The sequence below is a fragment of the Pseudonaja textilis genome, chromosome 11, assembly GCF_049901715.1.
Source record: "Pseudonaja textilis isolate UNSWEBS1 chromosome 11, rPseTex1.2, whole genome shotgun sequence".
Lineage (NCBI taxonomy): Eukaryota > Metazoa > Chordata > Lepidosauria > Squamata > Elapidae > Pseudonaja > Pseudonaja textilis.
Window position 1 is genome coordinate 21,086,337 of NC_142000.1, and position 12,150 is coordinate 21,098,486.

General features: G+C 52.1%; 1 protein-coding gene across 4 annotated transcripts in view; it reads right to left on the reverse strand.

Moving 5' to 3' along the window:
- The window catches only part of GSE1 (Gse1 coiled-coil protein), a 257,775-nt gene that overhangs the window by 193,575 nt on the left and 52,050 nt on the right, over positions 1 to 12,150 (reverse strand). The window contains exon 1 of one of the 4 annotated variants that reach the window (XM_087940755.1): positions 8,904 to 9,084. The exons of 2 other annotated variants lie outside the window; for them this stretch is intronic. In XM_087940755.1, the coding sequence (XP_087796881.1) occupies positions 8,904 to 8,955 (52 nt within the window). In that variant the 5' untranslated portion in view covers positions 8,956 to 9,084. Of the gene's footprint in view, positions 1 to 8,903; positions 9,085 to 12,150 lie in introns of those variants that run through there. One more of the 4 variants, XM_087940756.1, reaches the window with a different exon arrangement.

A 12,150-nucleotide genomic window follows, 5' to 3' on the forward strand; every position in this document is an offset into this window, starting at 1 on the left:
TGCAAGAAAACAGCCAAGCTCAGAGAGCACCAAGGACCCCACGGTCATCCACCCCCCCCTCCTCCTCCTCCTCTTCCTCCTCCATCCCAAAAGAAGAGGGGTGCTCCAACTGGGTCTTCTACCCCTACAACCTTAACGGGGGGCGCTGTAGCAGCCTCCGCCCCCTAAGCTCCAGGGCTCCCGCATGGACGCCCTGCAGAAACATCTTAACCAAGTGACAATGCATCAAACCAGCATCACAGCTGGCCGAAGACAAGGTGGCCCACCTCTGCTTCTTGCAATGGGTGACCCTCATATTCTGGGCCCCACTTTGGGGAGGGGGAGGAGTTGGGCTGGGCTGGGAGGGTGACCTTCCCCAGGGCCTTCACATCCGAGATAAAAAAAGAGAGAGAGAAACTAACTCGGGTCTGCTGACTCACCCAATCTGGACAACTTGTAATCTTGGATTCAACTATCAGGCCAAAGCTGGGAAGGACAAGCCAGAAGCAACTTCTTTGGGAGGGTGAGACCTTTTCCAACAGAAATCGCCCCTTCCCCCAAGAAGGCGGGGAGTGGAGGGGGAGGAACAGAGGCACAGGACACCCCCACCCCTCTAGGGACTGGGGCCAGCCTCTTTCCCTCCTCCCCGGGGCTGAGGGAGGATTTTTAACAGCATGCCAGAAATTCTGTTGGGACAAGCCACAAAAATTCCTTCTCCAAGTTCAGTGGCCTTGGTGTTCTCCAGCGACTCTGGAATGACTCTGGGGCAAATCCCCGACACTCCAGGCTGGGCAAGCTGTAACCTTAGAACAGAGGCTGCACATCCCCGGGCCTTTATCAAAGCCACTGTTTGATTTGCAGCCAGCGTGTGTGCGTGTGTGTGCGTGTGTGTGTGTGTGTGTGTGTGTGTGTGTGAGAGAGAGAGAGAGAGAGAGAGAGAGAGAGAGGGAATGCGTGTGCACACACAGCACATACACCGGCAGGAACAAAAGCCTGCAGAATCCCCGCACATGCCTTGCATGCACACCGAAGCCCCCAGGGGCACCTTCTTAGACATTCACGGACATTTAACGTGTCTCTTTAAGGTTTGCATCGGCTCAGTACACTGACATGCCTAAATGTGGCATCCATACCCGCTGCTCGGTCTTAATAACGATATGCTGAATAGTATAAAACAAGCCAGGTTTACAGAATGCATTAACCGAGGGAGTCCAACATTGGGCCATTTAAGACCTGTGGGCTTCGACTCCCAGAATTCCCCAGCCAGCCATGCTGGTTTAACGCTTTAGGATTTAACCGCTTGTGATCTAACAGCTGCGATTTCCACTTTGCAAGTCCAGCTTTCTGCCACCATTCGTGCAAACCACTTTGAGGCTATTTTCTCCCTTAGTGGACGATTTCTGGCTACCTGGGACAGCTCTACTCCTATTATAAGCCATTCTGCCAACTCCATTTAAAGAGGCAGAAAATATAGGAAGGGCAAAGAATGCGAAGAGAGACAGGGCCTGGCCAGGATGGGGCCAACTTTCCAAGCCGGTGTGGGGCAAGAGATTCTTCCTTTTCCTTAATTCTTCCTACACATTAAACAAGAGAGGAGAAGGGAACCACACCATTGCACAAACGCCCGTTTGCACAATGTGAATATGAACGCTGCATCCAGGTTTGGTTCACCACATTATAAAACAAGTCGTTGAGACTTTGGAAAGAGCGCAGAGAAAAGCAACGAAGACGATGAAGGGCCTGGAGACCAAAACATGTTTAAAAACGGTTGCAGGAATTGGGTAAGGGTAGTCTAGGGCCGGGGTCTCCAACCTCGGCAACTTTTAAGGCTTGCGGACGTCAACTTCTAGGGTTCCTCAGCCAGCTCTGGGAGTTAACGTCCACAAATTCTTAAAGTTGCCAAGGTTGGAGACCCCGGCCCTAGGGAAAAAGGAGGACTAAGGTTGACATGATAGCAGTCCTCCAATAATTGAGAGGCTGCTGCAAAGAAGGAGGGGGTCTACCTATTATCCAAAGCCCCAGAAAGGCAGGAGAAGAAGCAACAGATGGAAACTAATCAAGGAGAGAAGCAACTTCGAACTAAGGAGGAATTTCCTGACATTGAGAACAATTAACCAGTGGAACCACTTTTGCCTCCAGAGGTTGTGAAGGCTCCACCACTGGAGGCTTTTAAGAAGAAAATGGGCAGCCACTTGTCTTTAATGGCACAGGGGCCCCTGCTTGAGGATGGGTTGGATTAAAAGATCTCAAAAGTCCCTTCCAAATCTATTAATCTGTATTTTATAATCCTGTTTGCCATTGTTGGTCAGAATTTGGCTCTCTGCAGTCACAAAGGCTATCTAATCACTGGGGAAAGGGCCAGGGGAGTGGGGGGGTCTCCCCGCACCCCGCTTTCTGTATTGCCCAGGCTTTTATTTCTCTCTTTTTTTTAAAAAAGAAAAAAGAAATCTTTTTCAGGCAGTTTGCCTCCAAGCCAGCCAGGCTCTCTCCGTTGGCACAAAGCCCTTGACAAGCTTCATCTGCAAAGCCAAGTCAACGCTGGGCATCCTGTCTGCAATTTCCTGCCAACAAATCTGGGTTTCTCTTGTTCTTCTTTGTGCAGGACGGCTCGGTCCTGCTTCCCTACGTTTTGGGCAGCGCTGCCGCACGCCGTTTCTGGATATTGCTCGACGCTCCGTTCCCTGCCAACTTTAAGAGCCTGGGTCGGCTTGCCAGCCTCGGTTGGGCGCAATTCCCCCACCTCTTGCACCCCCGGAAAGGCTGCGCCGGTGTGGGGGGTCGCTTTGAAAAGAGGCGTTTTCCCATCCAAAGGGCAGGCAGAAAAGCAGGACTGGCTCTTCGGATGCAGCCAGCCCACCTCCCAACTCTGGAGTTTTCCCAAACTGTCCCGAGTCGACTGGGCTTTTGAGAAGCGTTGAGATCCAAGTTCACCTCCTGTTTGCCTTTGCTGCCCCTCTAGGCTTGCAATGTTTGGAAAGGAACGAGAGGCGAAGCCAAGGGTTAGCGCCCACGGAGTAAAATCCTCACACTTTGCAGCTTCTCTAATTGCAAACCGGCCAGTAGCATCCGTGGTTCTGGGCAATTGTACTGCAGGTTTTCAGAAAAGTACGGAAGGTTTTCAAAAAAATAGACTACAAGCCTCCGTCTGGGGTAATGTGACGTCTCCTGCCTTGAGCAGGGGTTGGACTAGATGATCCCTGAGGCGCCTTCCAGCTCTAGGATTCTATGTTCTATGTTCCAACTTGCTAGCTGCGCCGAAGCACAACGCAAAATTGGATTCGTGCAGCCAAAGATCCCCATCTCTGCCCACTCCAGTTCTTTTTTTTCTGATTTTACCTTATATGGATTTATTCTTCGATGTACGACTCTAATCAAGCCTGCAATCAAGGCCCTAGGTCATGATAGTTGTTAAGCAGGTCACTGAGTGACCACACCCATTTTCACATCCTTTTTTTTACAGCAGTCATAAAGCGAACTCTGCGGTTGTTAAGCAAAGTCTTGGTTTGCTATGGGACGTTTTTTTGTTTTTGTTTTTGCTAGAAACCAGAAGTAAACCAGTTTTCATCAACAAATGTCATAAATGGTGGTCACAAGACTGCAGGATGCTGCAAAGAGCACCAAGGCAGGTTGGGTGCCATGCCCAAAGTGCAGCCATGTGATCTTGGGGTATGTGTGTGTGTGTGTGTGTGTGTGTGTGTGTGTGTGTACACATGCATGTTATCGCCATCAGAACTTCAAATCTGGAAACGTTGGGTCTTAAAGTAGATCACCTACTAGAATGCTTTCTATTAGGAATTATGTCAAAAAAATATCAGAAAGATGAGCTTTATTTGATTATACACAGTAGTAATGCAGCAAGGGTAGCATTTGCCCAGAACTGGAAAGAAACAGTTATACAAAGTGAAAAAGAAGAAATAAACAAAATCTTACTATGCGCTGAAATGGACATATTGTGCAATTTGGGATAAATTTTATCCTTGGTGGGAGCAGACAGGAGGTCTTAAGTTATGAAAGGACTTGTTGAAAGGGTAGATGACTGGATGAGATGAAAAGAAGACAAACGATGTTAGAAACGTATTAGATGAACGAACAAATGTATATATGTATATGGATGAATAATTGTTTATAGGAAAACATATGTACATGTGATATTGACCCCAAATCATGTCAAACCGACTTCACCATGTTCAATGTTTCTAATTGTTTTGTTTAATGTTTTTTTAAAAAAGAACTTCAAATCTGGAGCGTAAGTATCTTTCAAGGGTCCATCATAAGTCAAGGTGTGTGTGTGTGTGTATATGTATGCACACACACACCACACACACACAGACACACACGCACATATACATCAGGTAATCCTTGACTTACAATAATTCTTTTAGAGACCATTCAAAGTGACCATTCAGCCCCGGAAAAGGGGACTTATGACCGTTTTTCAGCCTTACAACCTTTGGGGCATCTCCCATGGCCACGTGATCCAAATTCAGGCGCTTGGCAACTGGCTCGCACTTATGACGGTCGCTGTATCCATGGGGGGGTGCCGTGGCGTGGCGTCACATCTTCGATCCCCTTTTGCGACCTACTGGCCAGCAAAAGTCCACTGGAAAACCAGATTCCCTTCACAAACGTTGTTACTTACTAAACAACTGCAGGGATTCACGTCCCAACTTTGGCCGGGCGACGCTCACTTAACAACTATCTCGGCTGCTTGCCTGCTTAGCGACAGGAATTCGGGGCTCCATGGTGGCTGTAAGATGAGGACCAACCTGTATTATCTACCTTCCCATGGAATCTGGTCAGCTTACAACCGCCAACGCAACGCCGTGGAAGCTGTTTACAAACCTGGAGCAGCTTTACTGGCTGGTTCCGAACTCGGCTGACCTGGTTCCAGAGGATTTCCACAGTCCAGCCAATCCGCCTCCCTTCCTGCCCGGCCAGGAGCACCAGCCCCACCCGCTGAGGTAGGTGTCCAGTCTTGCAGCTCGGCAGGCAGCCACTCGAGACGGGCTCCCATAACGCCTTCCCAGGCAAACACCTCAATTTGACTCGGGACGGCTACGGACCCGAGGCAAAGGAAGTCACGTTTGGGCCCTTCTGACTGCCGGTTGTCCTCCACGTATGACCACAATTCAGCCCAACGTTTACGTTGTTAAGGGGGCAATTTGTTTGAGTGACCTCTGCCCCGTTGTACAACTTTTCTTGCCGGCGTTAGCAATAGCCTTTACACCGCTTCACAGTCCTGCCTTCTCTAAGCGGTTTACAGAGTCAGCCTCTTGCCCCCCAACAATCTGGCTCCTCCTTTTACCAACCTCAGAAGGATGGAAGGCTGAGTCAACCTGGAGCTGGTCAGGATCGAACTCTTGGCAGTGGGCAAAATCAGCCTGCAATACTGTGTTCTAACCACTGCGACACCATGGAAGGAAGGGAGAAAGAATGGAAGGGGAGGGGAGAGGGAAGGGAGGGAGGAAACACTAGCAGTAGACTTATATTCCGCTTCACAGTCCTTTCCAGCCCTCTCTAAGCGGTTTACAGAGTCAGCCTATTTCCCCCAAACAATCTGGGTCTCCATTTTACCCACCTTTGACGGATGGAAGGCTGAATCAACCTTGAGCCGGTCAGAATCGAACTCTGACAGTTGGCAGAGTTAGCCTGCAATACTGCATTCTGACCACTGCGCCACCAAGGCTCAGTTGTTAAGTGAATCACTGCAGTTATTAAAATAGTAACACGGTTGTTAAGCAAACCTGGCTCCCCTCCATCGATCTTGCTTGTCCAAAGGTCTCAAAGAGGGGATCATATAACCCTGGGACGTTGCAAACCATCATAGAGGTGAGTGAATTGTCTGAATGGAAACCATATGGCCATGGGGAAGCTACAACGGTCGTTCAGTGTGAACATGGCCAGAAGTCACCTATTTCAGTGAGGCTGTAACTTTGAATGGTTACTAAGCAAACTGTGGTAAGTCAAGGTCTACCTGTATTGCAAAGAGAAGCCGGGGAATGCCCAGCCCGGGTGCCCTGCAAAGCCAGAGGTGATGCCCATGTTTCAAAGCAGGAGAATGGAAAACGTCGCCTTCGATTCGGCCTCTGGAACAGGAAAACCGCCGGAGCGTTGGCGAATTCAATTCCACCAGAAGCATCAAAGCCAACGGGCCTCTGAGGAGGAGAATTTATTTCTCTATTTTGATAATTTAGGGAACCACCCATCTCCTGTGCCCACACATCCTGAGAACTGGCAGCAGAAGGCTGGTTGCGCACATCGCATTAAGCCATAAATCAGGGTTTGCTAACCGCAACCACAATGTTTCAAATACCATACTCCGCTGTAATCCAAGAAACAGGGTGGGGAGCTAACCACGTTCACTCCCCTAATTCAACGGCAGCAGAGATACGACGACTCTCCCGATGAAGGCCGCTACAATGCCGTGCATGAAACTGGTTAGGGGAGAAAGTTGGTAAGTCTTCATTTTTAACCATGGTTTGTGGAGGAAGCGATAACCACGCGGTTTGCATCTCAGCTACGTTTTACAATATACCCAATCTGGATTATAAACCAATTCTGTTACCCATCTGATCAGGGCTTAACCGCTGCTTTCAGAACTTCCATCCTCTTTGATCCTTATGCCAACCATTTTCTTCCACAACATCAAAGTCATCTACAAGTAGAGGCCACCAACATCACCTTGGATTCTACAAGAAGCCTGTTCGACTTTCCAGCCCCAAATATGCCACAATTAATAACTGAACTCTATTTCATGCTATCTTGAAGAATCTTGAAAACCCGACAACGTTAAACCGAAGACAGTCAAGACAGGGAATATCTCGAGCTTCTTTCTGGCACTTTCCTGTTTTCCCGGCTCACGTTTTACTGACACCTATTTTCACGATCTATTTTCTTAAAGGCCCTCATTCTACACTTCTCCATCAACGCTGAACAACAAGGGGACCATAACTCCCCAGCCACATGTTGTGGTCCATCAAGGGGCTGGACTAGAAGACCTCCAAGGGCCCTTCCAATTCTGAGATTCTGTTACTGTTCTGCTACCATTGTCATACAGGTGGCCTTACCGATTCCCCTCTCTAATCATCTTTAAGATGTCCCGTTTTTTATTCGGTAAAGCCTTCCTTCTTTTGGAGCCAATTAGAAAATCAAGTTACAAAAACAGTACATTGAATTATGAAAGAAATTATGGAGAGCGGTTCAGCATGACCTGTCTATACGTCTGTAAGGCAACTCGTTATATTAAAAAAAAGCAGAATGGGACCCCATTTTGGGAGGGGAGGATGAGCAGGAAAAAGAATGCTTGCTTTTAAAATCGGGCTGGATTAAGACAAGAGGACCAAATGTTCCTGGGAAATTGCTTATGGGAAAGAAAGCCAGGAAATGAACCGTGAGTACCTTCTTAAGCCACTGTTTCTCAACTCTGGTCACCACTTAAAGAGAGGCAGACCTCAGTTCCCAGAATTCCCCAGCCGTTCTGGGAGTTGAAGTGGCCAAAGCTGAAAAATACTGTTCTATGCCCCCAACTCCTGATCCCTTGACCCAAAGTTGAGAATATACAGCAAACCCCGATTCATAAAATGCACCAACATACACAAAACAGTTCACCATTACCCCAAGAAAACCCCGATGCTTTTGGCAGCCATTATTGTAAGGGGGCCGGGAAGCCTTCATCAAAAAAACAGCTCTGCATTTTGTTTTCTCGCTCTCCTTTTTTTTTATATATATACCTTCCTGTTGGCATTTTGAGTTTCATTTATTTCCTTTTTGATGCAGATCTACCAGAGGGGGTGCTTTTAAACTTGCTTTCAAAACTGCGGGGTGTTCTCGCTCGCCTTGTAAACTAGCTTGGACACGTTTGGAAGGGAAGAGGCAAAAATAGAAAAGCGAACTTTGAATACTATTCTGTAACAATATCACACACACATACACCCCCCACACACACACACACACTTCCCAGCCATCTGGCTTGTAAACTCCCCAAACTGAAGCCACTTTAAAGTTGGTTGCCAGAATCCGCTCCTCCCTACGACGCCTAAGAAGTACGAAGACCGACTTCTTATCTATGACTTGGCCAACCCAGCAATCATGATGCAGAAAAACGGCGATTTCCCTTCTAGGATTTTTTTTTTTGTCCCAGAGTTTACCCAAAAGACTCGAGGCTCTTCCAAGTGACCCCTGAAAACACGCGTGGAGGAAAAGGCTGCACCGGGGTGGGGGGCGCGCATTCAAGCAGGGGAGGGGAGGTTCTTCTCCTCCCCCCCCTTCCCGCCCAGCAGACGTCAACAACTGGAAGCCCCCGCAAGCCAAACGGGAGGCGCGAGGATCGCTCGCCGCTTGCGAGGCACCGCTGCCCATTCATCCCGTGGCGGGGAATTCCCGGGCAAGCAGACGCGGCAGAGGTTTCCCGGGGGCGGGGAGGAGGGCGGCCGGCGGGCGAGCCAAGCGCTCAGGACGGGCTGATGCGCGTCCGGGCCGGAGAGCGCGGCGCTTCTCAACGCCCCCCTCGCGCCCCCGCCCTTTGCTTTAGCCAGCGGCTCTCTCCTTTGCAAGCGGCCGGACTGGACTCCCTTGCCAAGCCGGGATGCCGACCCCAAGCGGGACGCCCCTTCCCCAAGCAAGGCGCGGCGGCGGAGCTCTCCAAAAGCGGCCGCGGCGCGCTCCTTCTTCTTCTTCTTCTGGGCAGGCGGCCAGCATCCCCGGCCGTTTTCCAAGCCGCCCAGGCCAGGCTGGGGCAAAGGCAGCGCCTCTGAGCACGCACAGAGAGCCCCCTTCCGGGTGACGTCACCCTCCCCGTCCTCCCTTCTCCCCCGCCCCCCCGTCCGGTTCGCGGAAAGTCGGTCCCCGGCTCCCCGGACTCGGCGCGCCCCGGGAGCGCCGGCACGGCCGGTCTGCGGGCATCCCCGCCCGGCCCCTTGACTCACCCAAGGTCCCCGGGGTCCGGCCTGCCCAGCGTGGGCTCCTCCGCTCCTCCATGGCCAGCGCAACTTTGCCGGGCGCGCACCGGGCGGAGCGGCAGGGCGCAGGGCAGCCCTCGGCCTCGCTGCTGGCGGCTGCCTCGCTCGCTCGCCCGCCCGCCCGCCCGCCCTGCCTGCCCCACTTCCTGCTTCTGGCGCTGCGGCGGCGGCGGCGGCGGCGGCGGCTGCTGCTGTGCTCGCTTCCCCCGCCCGCCCGCCCGCCCGCCGCGGGGCCCGGCCCGAGCCAGCCCAGCTGCTCCTGTGCTGCCGCCACCGAGTGACTCACCGGCTCCAACCGGGCCGCGGGGGCCTCGCCGCCTCCCTCCCGGGAAGAGCCAGGGGGCAAGCAGGGGAGGGTGCGGGGCAGGAGGGAGGGGAAGGGTCCCCACGCGGGAGCGCGTCCTGGGAAGGCAGCCCCGAGCCCCCCACACCCCACCCCGCGCGCCTTCGCCAGTGGCCAAGCGGAACGGAGCGGGTGGGCAGGCAGACTGGCAGACGCCGGAGAGTCTTTTATTTGGGGGGGGAGGGGGGAGCTGTCGGGGAGAAGCCGCACTCTGCACCCGCTCAGGAAAGCACTCCGCATCACACACACACACACACACACAGGCAGCCTCCAACCTCCAGCCCAATTCAGCTGCGCCCACCGACTGGCAAAGGTGGCATTGAGTTCGGCTGGCACATGGCGCACGGCTAAAGGTGGCTCTGCTGGTTGGTGCCAGCCCAGACCCCGTTGGGGCTCAGAGCAGCTCTTGGCACAACCACTATCTGCTACACTATTAAGCGCCCCCTCTTAAACCCTGGTTTGTGGTCTGCAGCAACACTGGGCGGAGGGGAAACCCCAAAAGGAACAAGCAGAAGAGGCCACGGGGAAGCCAGCAAGCAAATTACAGCTGTGGGTGGGTGGGTGGGTGCTAGGCCTTTGTTTGACAGCCGCTGCCCCCGCCCCCCCTCCTCCAAAGAGGCACTGAGCTTGGAAGTTTCCCCAAACTTTAAATCAAACGTGGGGCCAGGAGAGAAAGAGAGAGAAAGGGAACCCAAATCTCCACGCAAATTTGGAATTTTGTTTAAACAGGCCCTTTAGGAAAGGCTCGTAAAAGCCCCCCACCCACCCCCACCCACCCCCAAGGAGCTGGAAGACATTTCAACCAAGAGGGACTTTAGTCAGATCAGCCTAGCAGCAGGGTGTCCACACAGATAAGCAGACCTGGGGAGGGGGTGGGGGGGGCAGGGGAGGGAAGGGAGCGAGCTGGGAGGGAGGGGTCCCGGCTTTGCATGTTGGCAACCTTCCCTGGATGATTTGCTCAGGGCTTGTGAATGCCATCTGCCGGCGGCGCTGAAAATTATAACGATCATGCGGCCTCCAAGATGATGAGGGGACTGGAGGCTCAAACGTATGAGGAACTGGGCCTGGCTCGTCTAGGGAAGAGAAGGACCAGGGGAGACAGGAGAGCAGTGTTTCAATATTTGAGGGGCTGCCCCAGAGAGGAGGAAGGGGGTCAAGCTATTCTCCAAAGCACCCGAAGGCCAGACGAGGAATAAGGGATGGAAATTGAACAAGGAGAGAGATTCAACCTGGAAATAAGGAGAGATTTTTCTGACAGTGAGAACAACCAACCCCTGGAACAGAAGTTGCCTTTAGAAGTTGTGGGAGCTTCATCCCTGGAGGCTTCCAAGAAGAGACTGGACTGCCCTCTGTCAGAAATGGTGTAGGATCTCCTCCTTGGGGGTGGACTAGATGACCTACAAGGTCCCTTCCAACTCTGATTATCTGTTATCTGCCTCTCAGGACTTTGAGAAAGCAGCAAAACTCACTTCGATCAATTTTTGCAGTTTCCCCCCTTCCCCCAAAAAGCGTTTTCCTAGCTTTTGTGGGCAAATCCTGAGGAAACGGGGGTGGGAGGTGGGGGGGTGCTGAGATGGTATTAAAACAAAGCCAAGAAGTCTCCCTTGTACTGGTAGTTCTCAACTTACAACAGTTCGTTTAGTGACCGGTCAGTTACAATGGCACTGAAAAAAAGGGACTTAACGACTGTTTTTCACACTTCTGGAATCCGCAGGGTCACAGGATTGGCACTTGGACGCTTTGACAACTGGTTCATCTTTATGATGGTTGTTAAGTGGTCACAGGATCCCCTTGGGTGACCTTCTGACAAGTGAAAAAGGTCGGAAAGTGGGACAAAACTCGCTGAGCAAATGTCTCACTGAGCAGCATAAAATCTGGGCTCAGCTCTGGTCATAAGGAACGCCAGGAAGCCCCACGGGGAGTCTCTCTAATAATGCCTGCTGGCTGGGGGATTCTGGGAGTTGAAGTCCACCCCGTCTTAAAGGTGCCCTCTTAAAACATCTCTGCCCTGATATCTTGAAGAAGGCCCCACTCCTAACTTTGTACATCTGCAAATATGGAGATCTCCGGAGATACGTTCTCTACAGAGGTTAAAACAAAACAAAACAAAACAGGAATTTAAAACAGAAGGCTGCCTTTCCTACATCGAGATAATTTTTACTCCCTGCCTTTCAAATTGGGTAGCTGAACCCTATGCGGCAAAAATTCCAGAGCGGAGAGTTTTGGGGAAAGGGGGGGGGCACTTTAAAGGGCACATTTTCTCCCGAGCCGATTGCTCCAGATTCCCAGAGGAGCATCTGAAATCCGTTTCAGAAGTCAGCAGTTTTGTTTTCGGCTGGGACGGAGCTGGAGACGACGGGGCAGCCGGAGGGGGTGGAGAGAGAGAGAGAGAGAGAGAGAGAGAAGGAAGGGGTGCACAGCTCACCCAGCACCGTCAAGCCGCTGCGCCCGGCACAGCTGCACTGCAGGCAGAGATGCAAAGAGGGCAGGCAAACTCAGATGCCCCCTTGGTTGAGCTGCAGGGCTGGCTGGGTCGCCCGAAGTCGGGGAAAACTGGGGGAAAAACTGGAGGGAAGGTCACTCTGGGAAAGGATGGGCTTGGGAAGGCAGCAGCGGTGGAATCCTTGCTCCTGGAGGGAGGCGGGGAGGGAATATTTTCTGGAAAAGCGCCTGCTGGAATGCGTCTGTTGGCCTTGAACTTCCTGCAGAAGAAGCCCCCCCCTCTCTGTTGCAAGAGGCCAGCGGAGAAATTCCCCCAGGGACCGACCCCATTGCTCATCTGCGGGTCTTCCTCGGGGGATTACTGATGCTTCCAGACAAGTATTTGATTGTGCAACCGAGGGCTTCATTCACAAAATTTTAAGGGGGGGG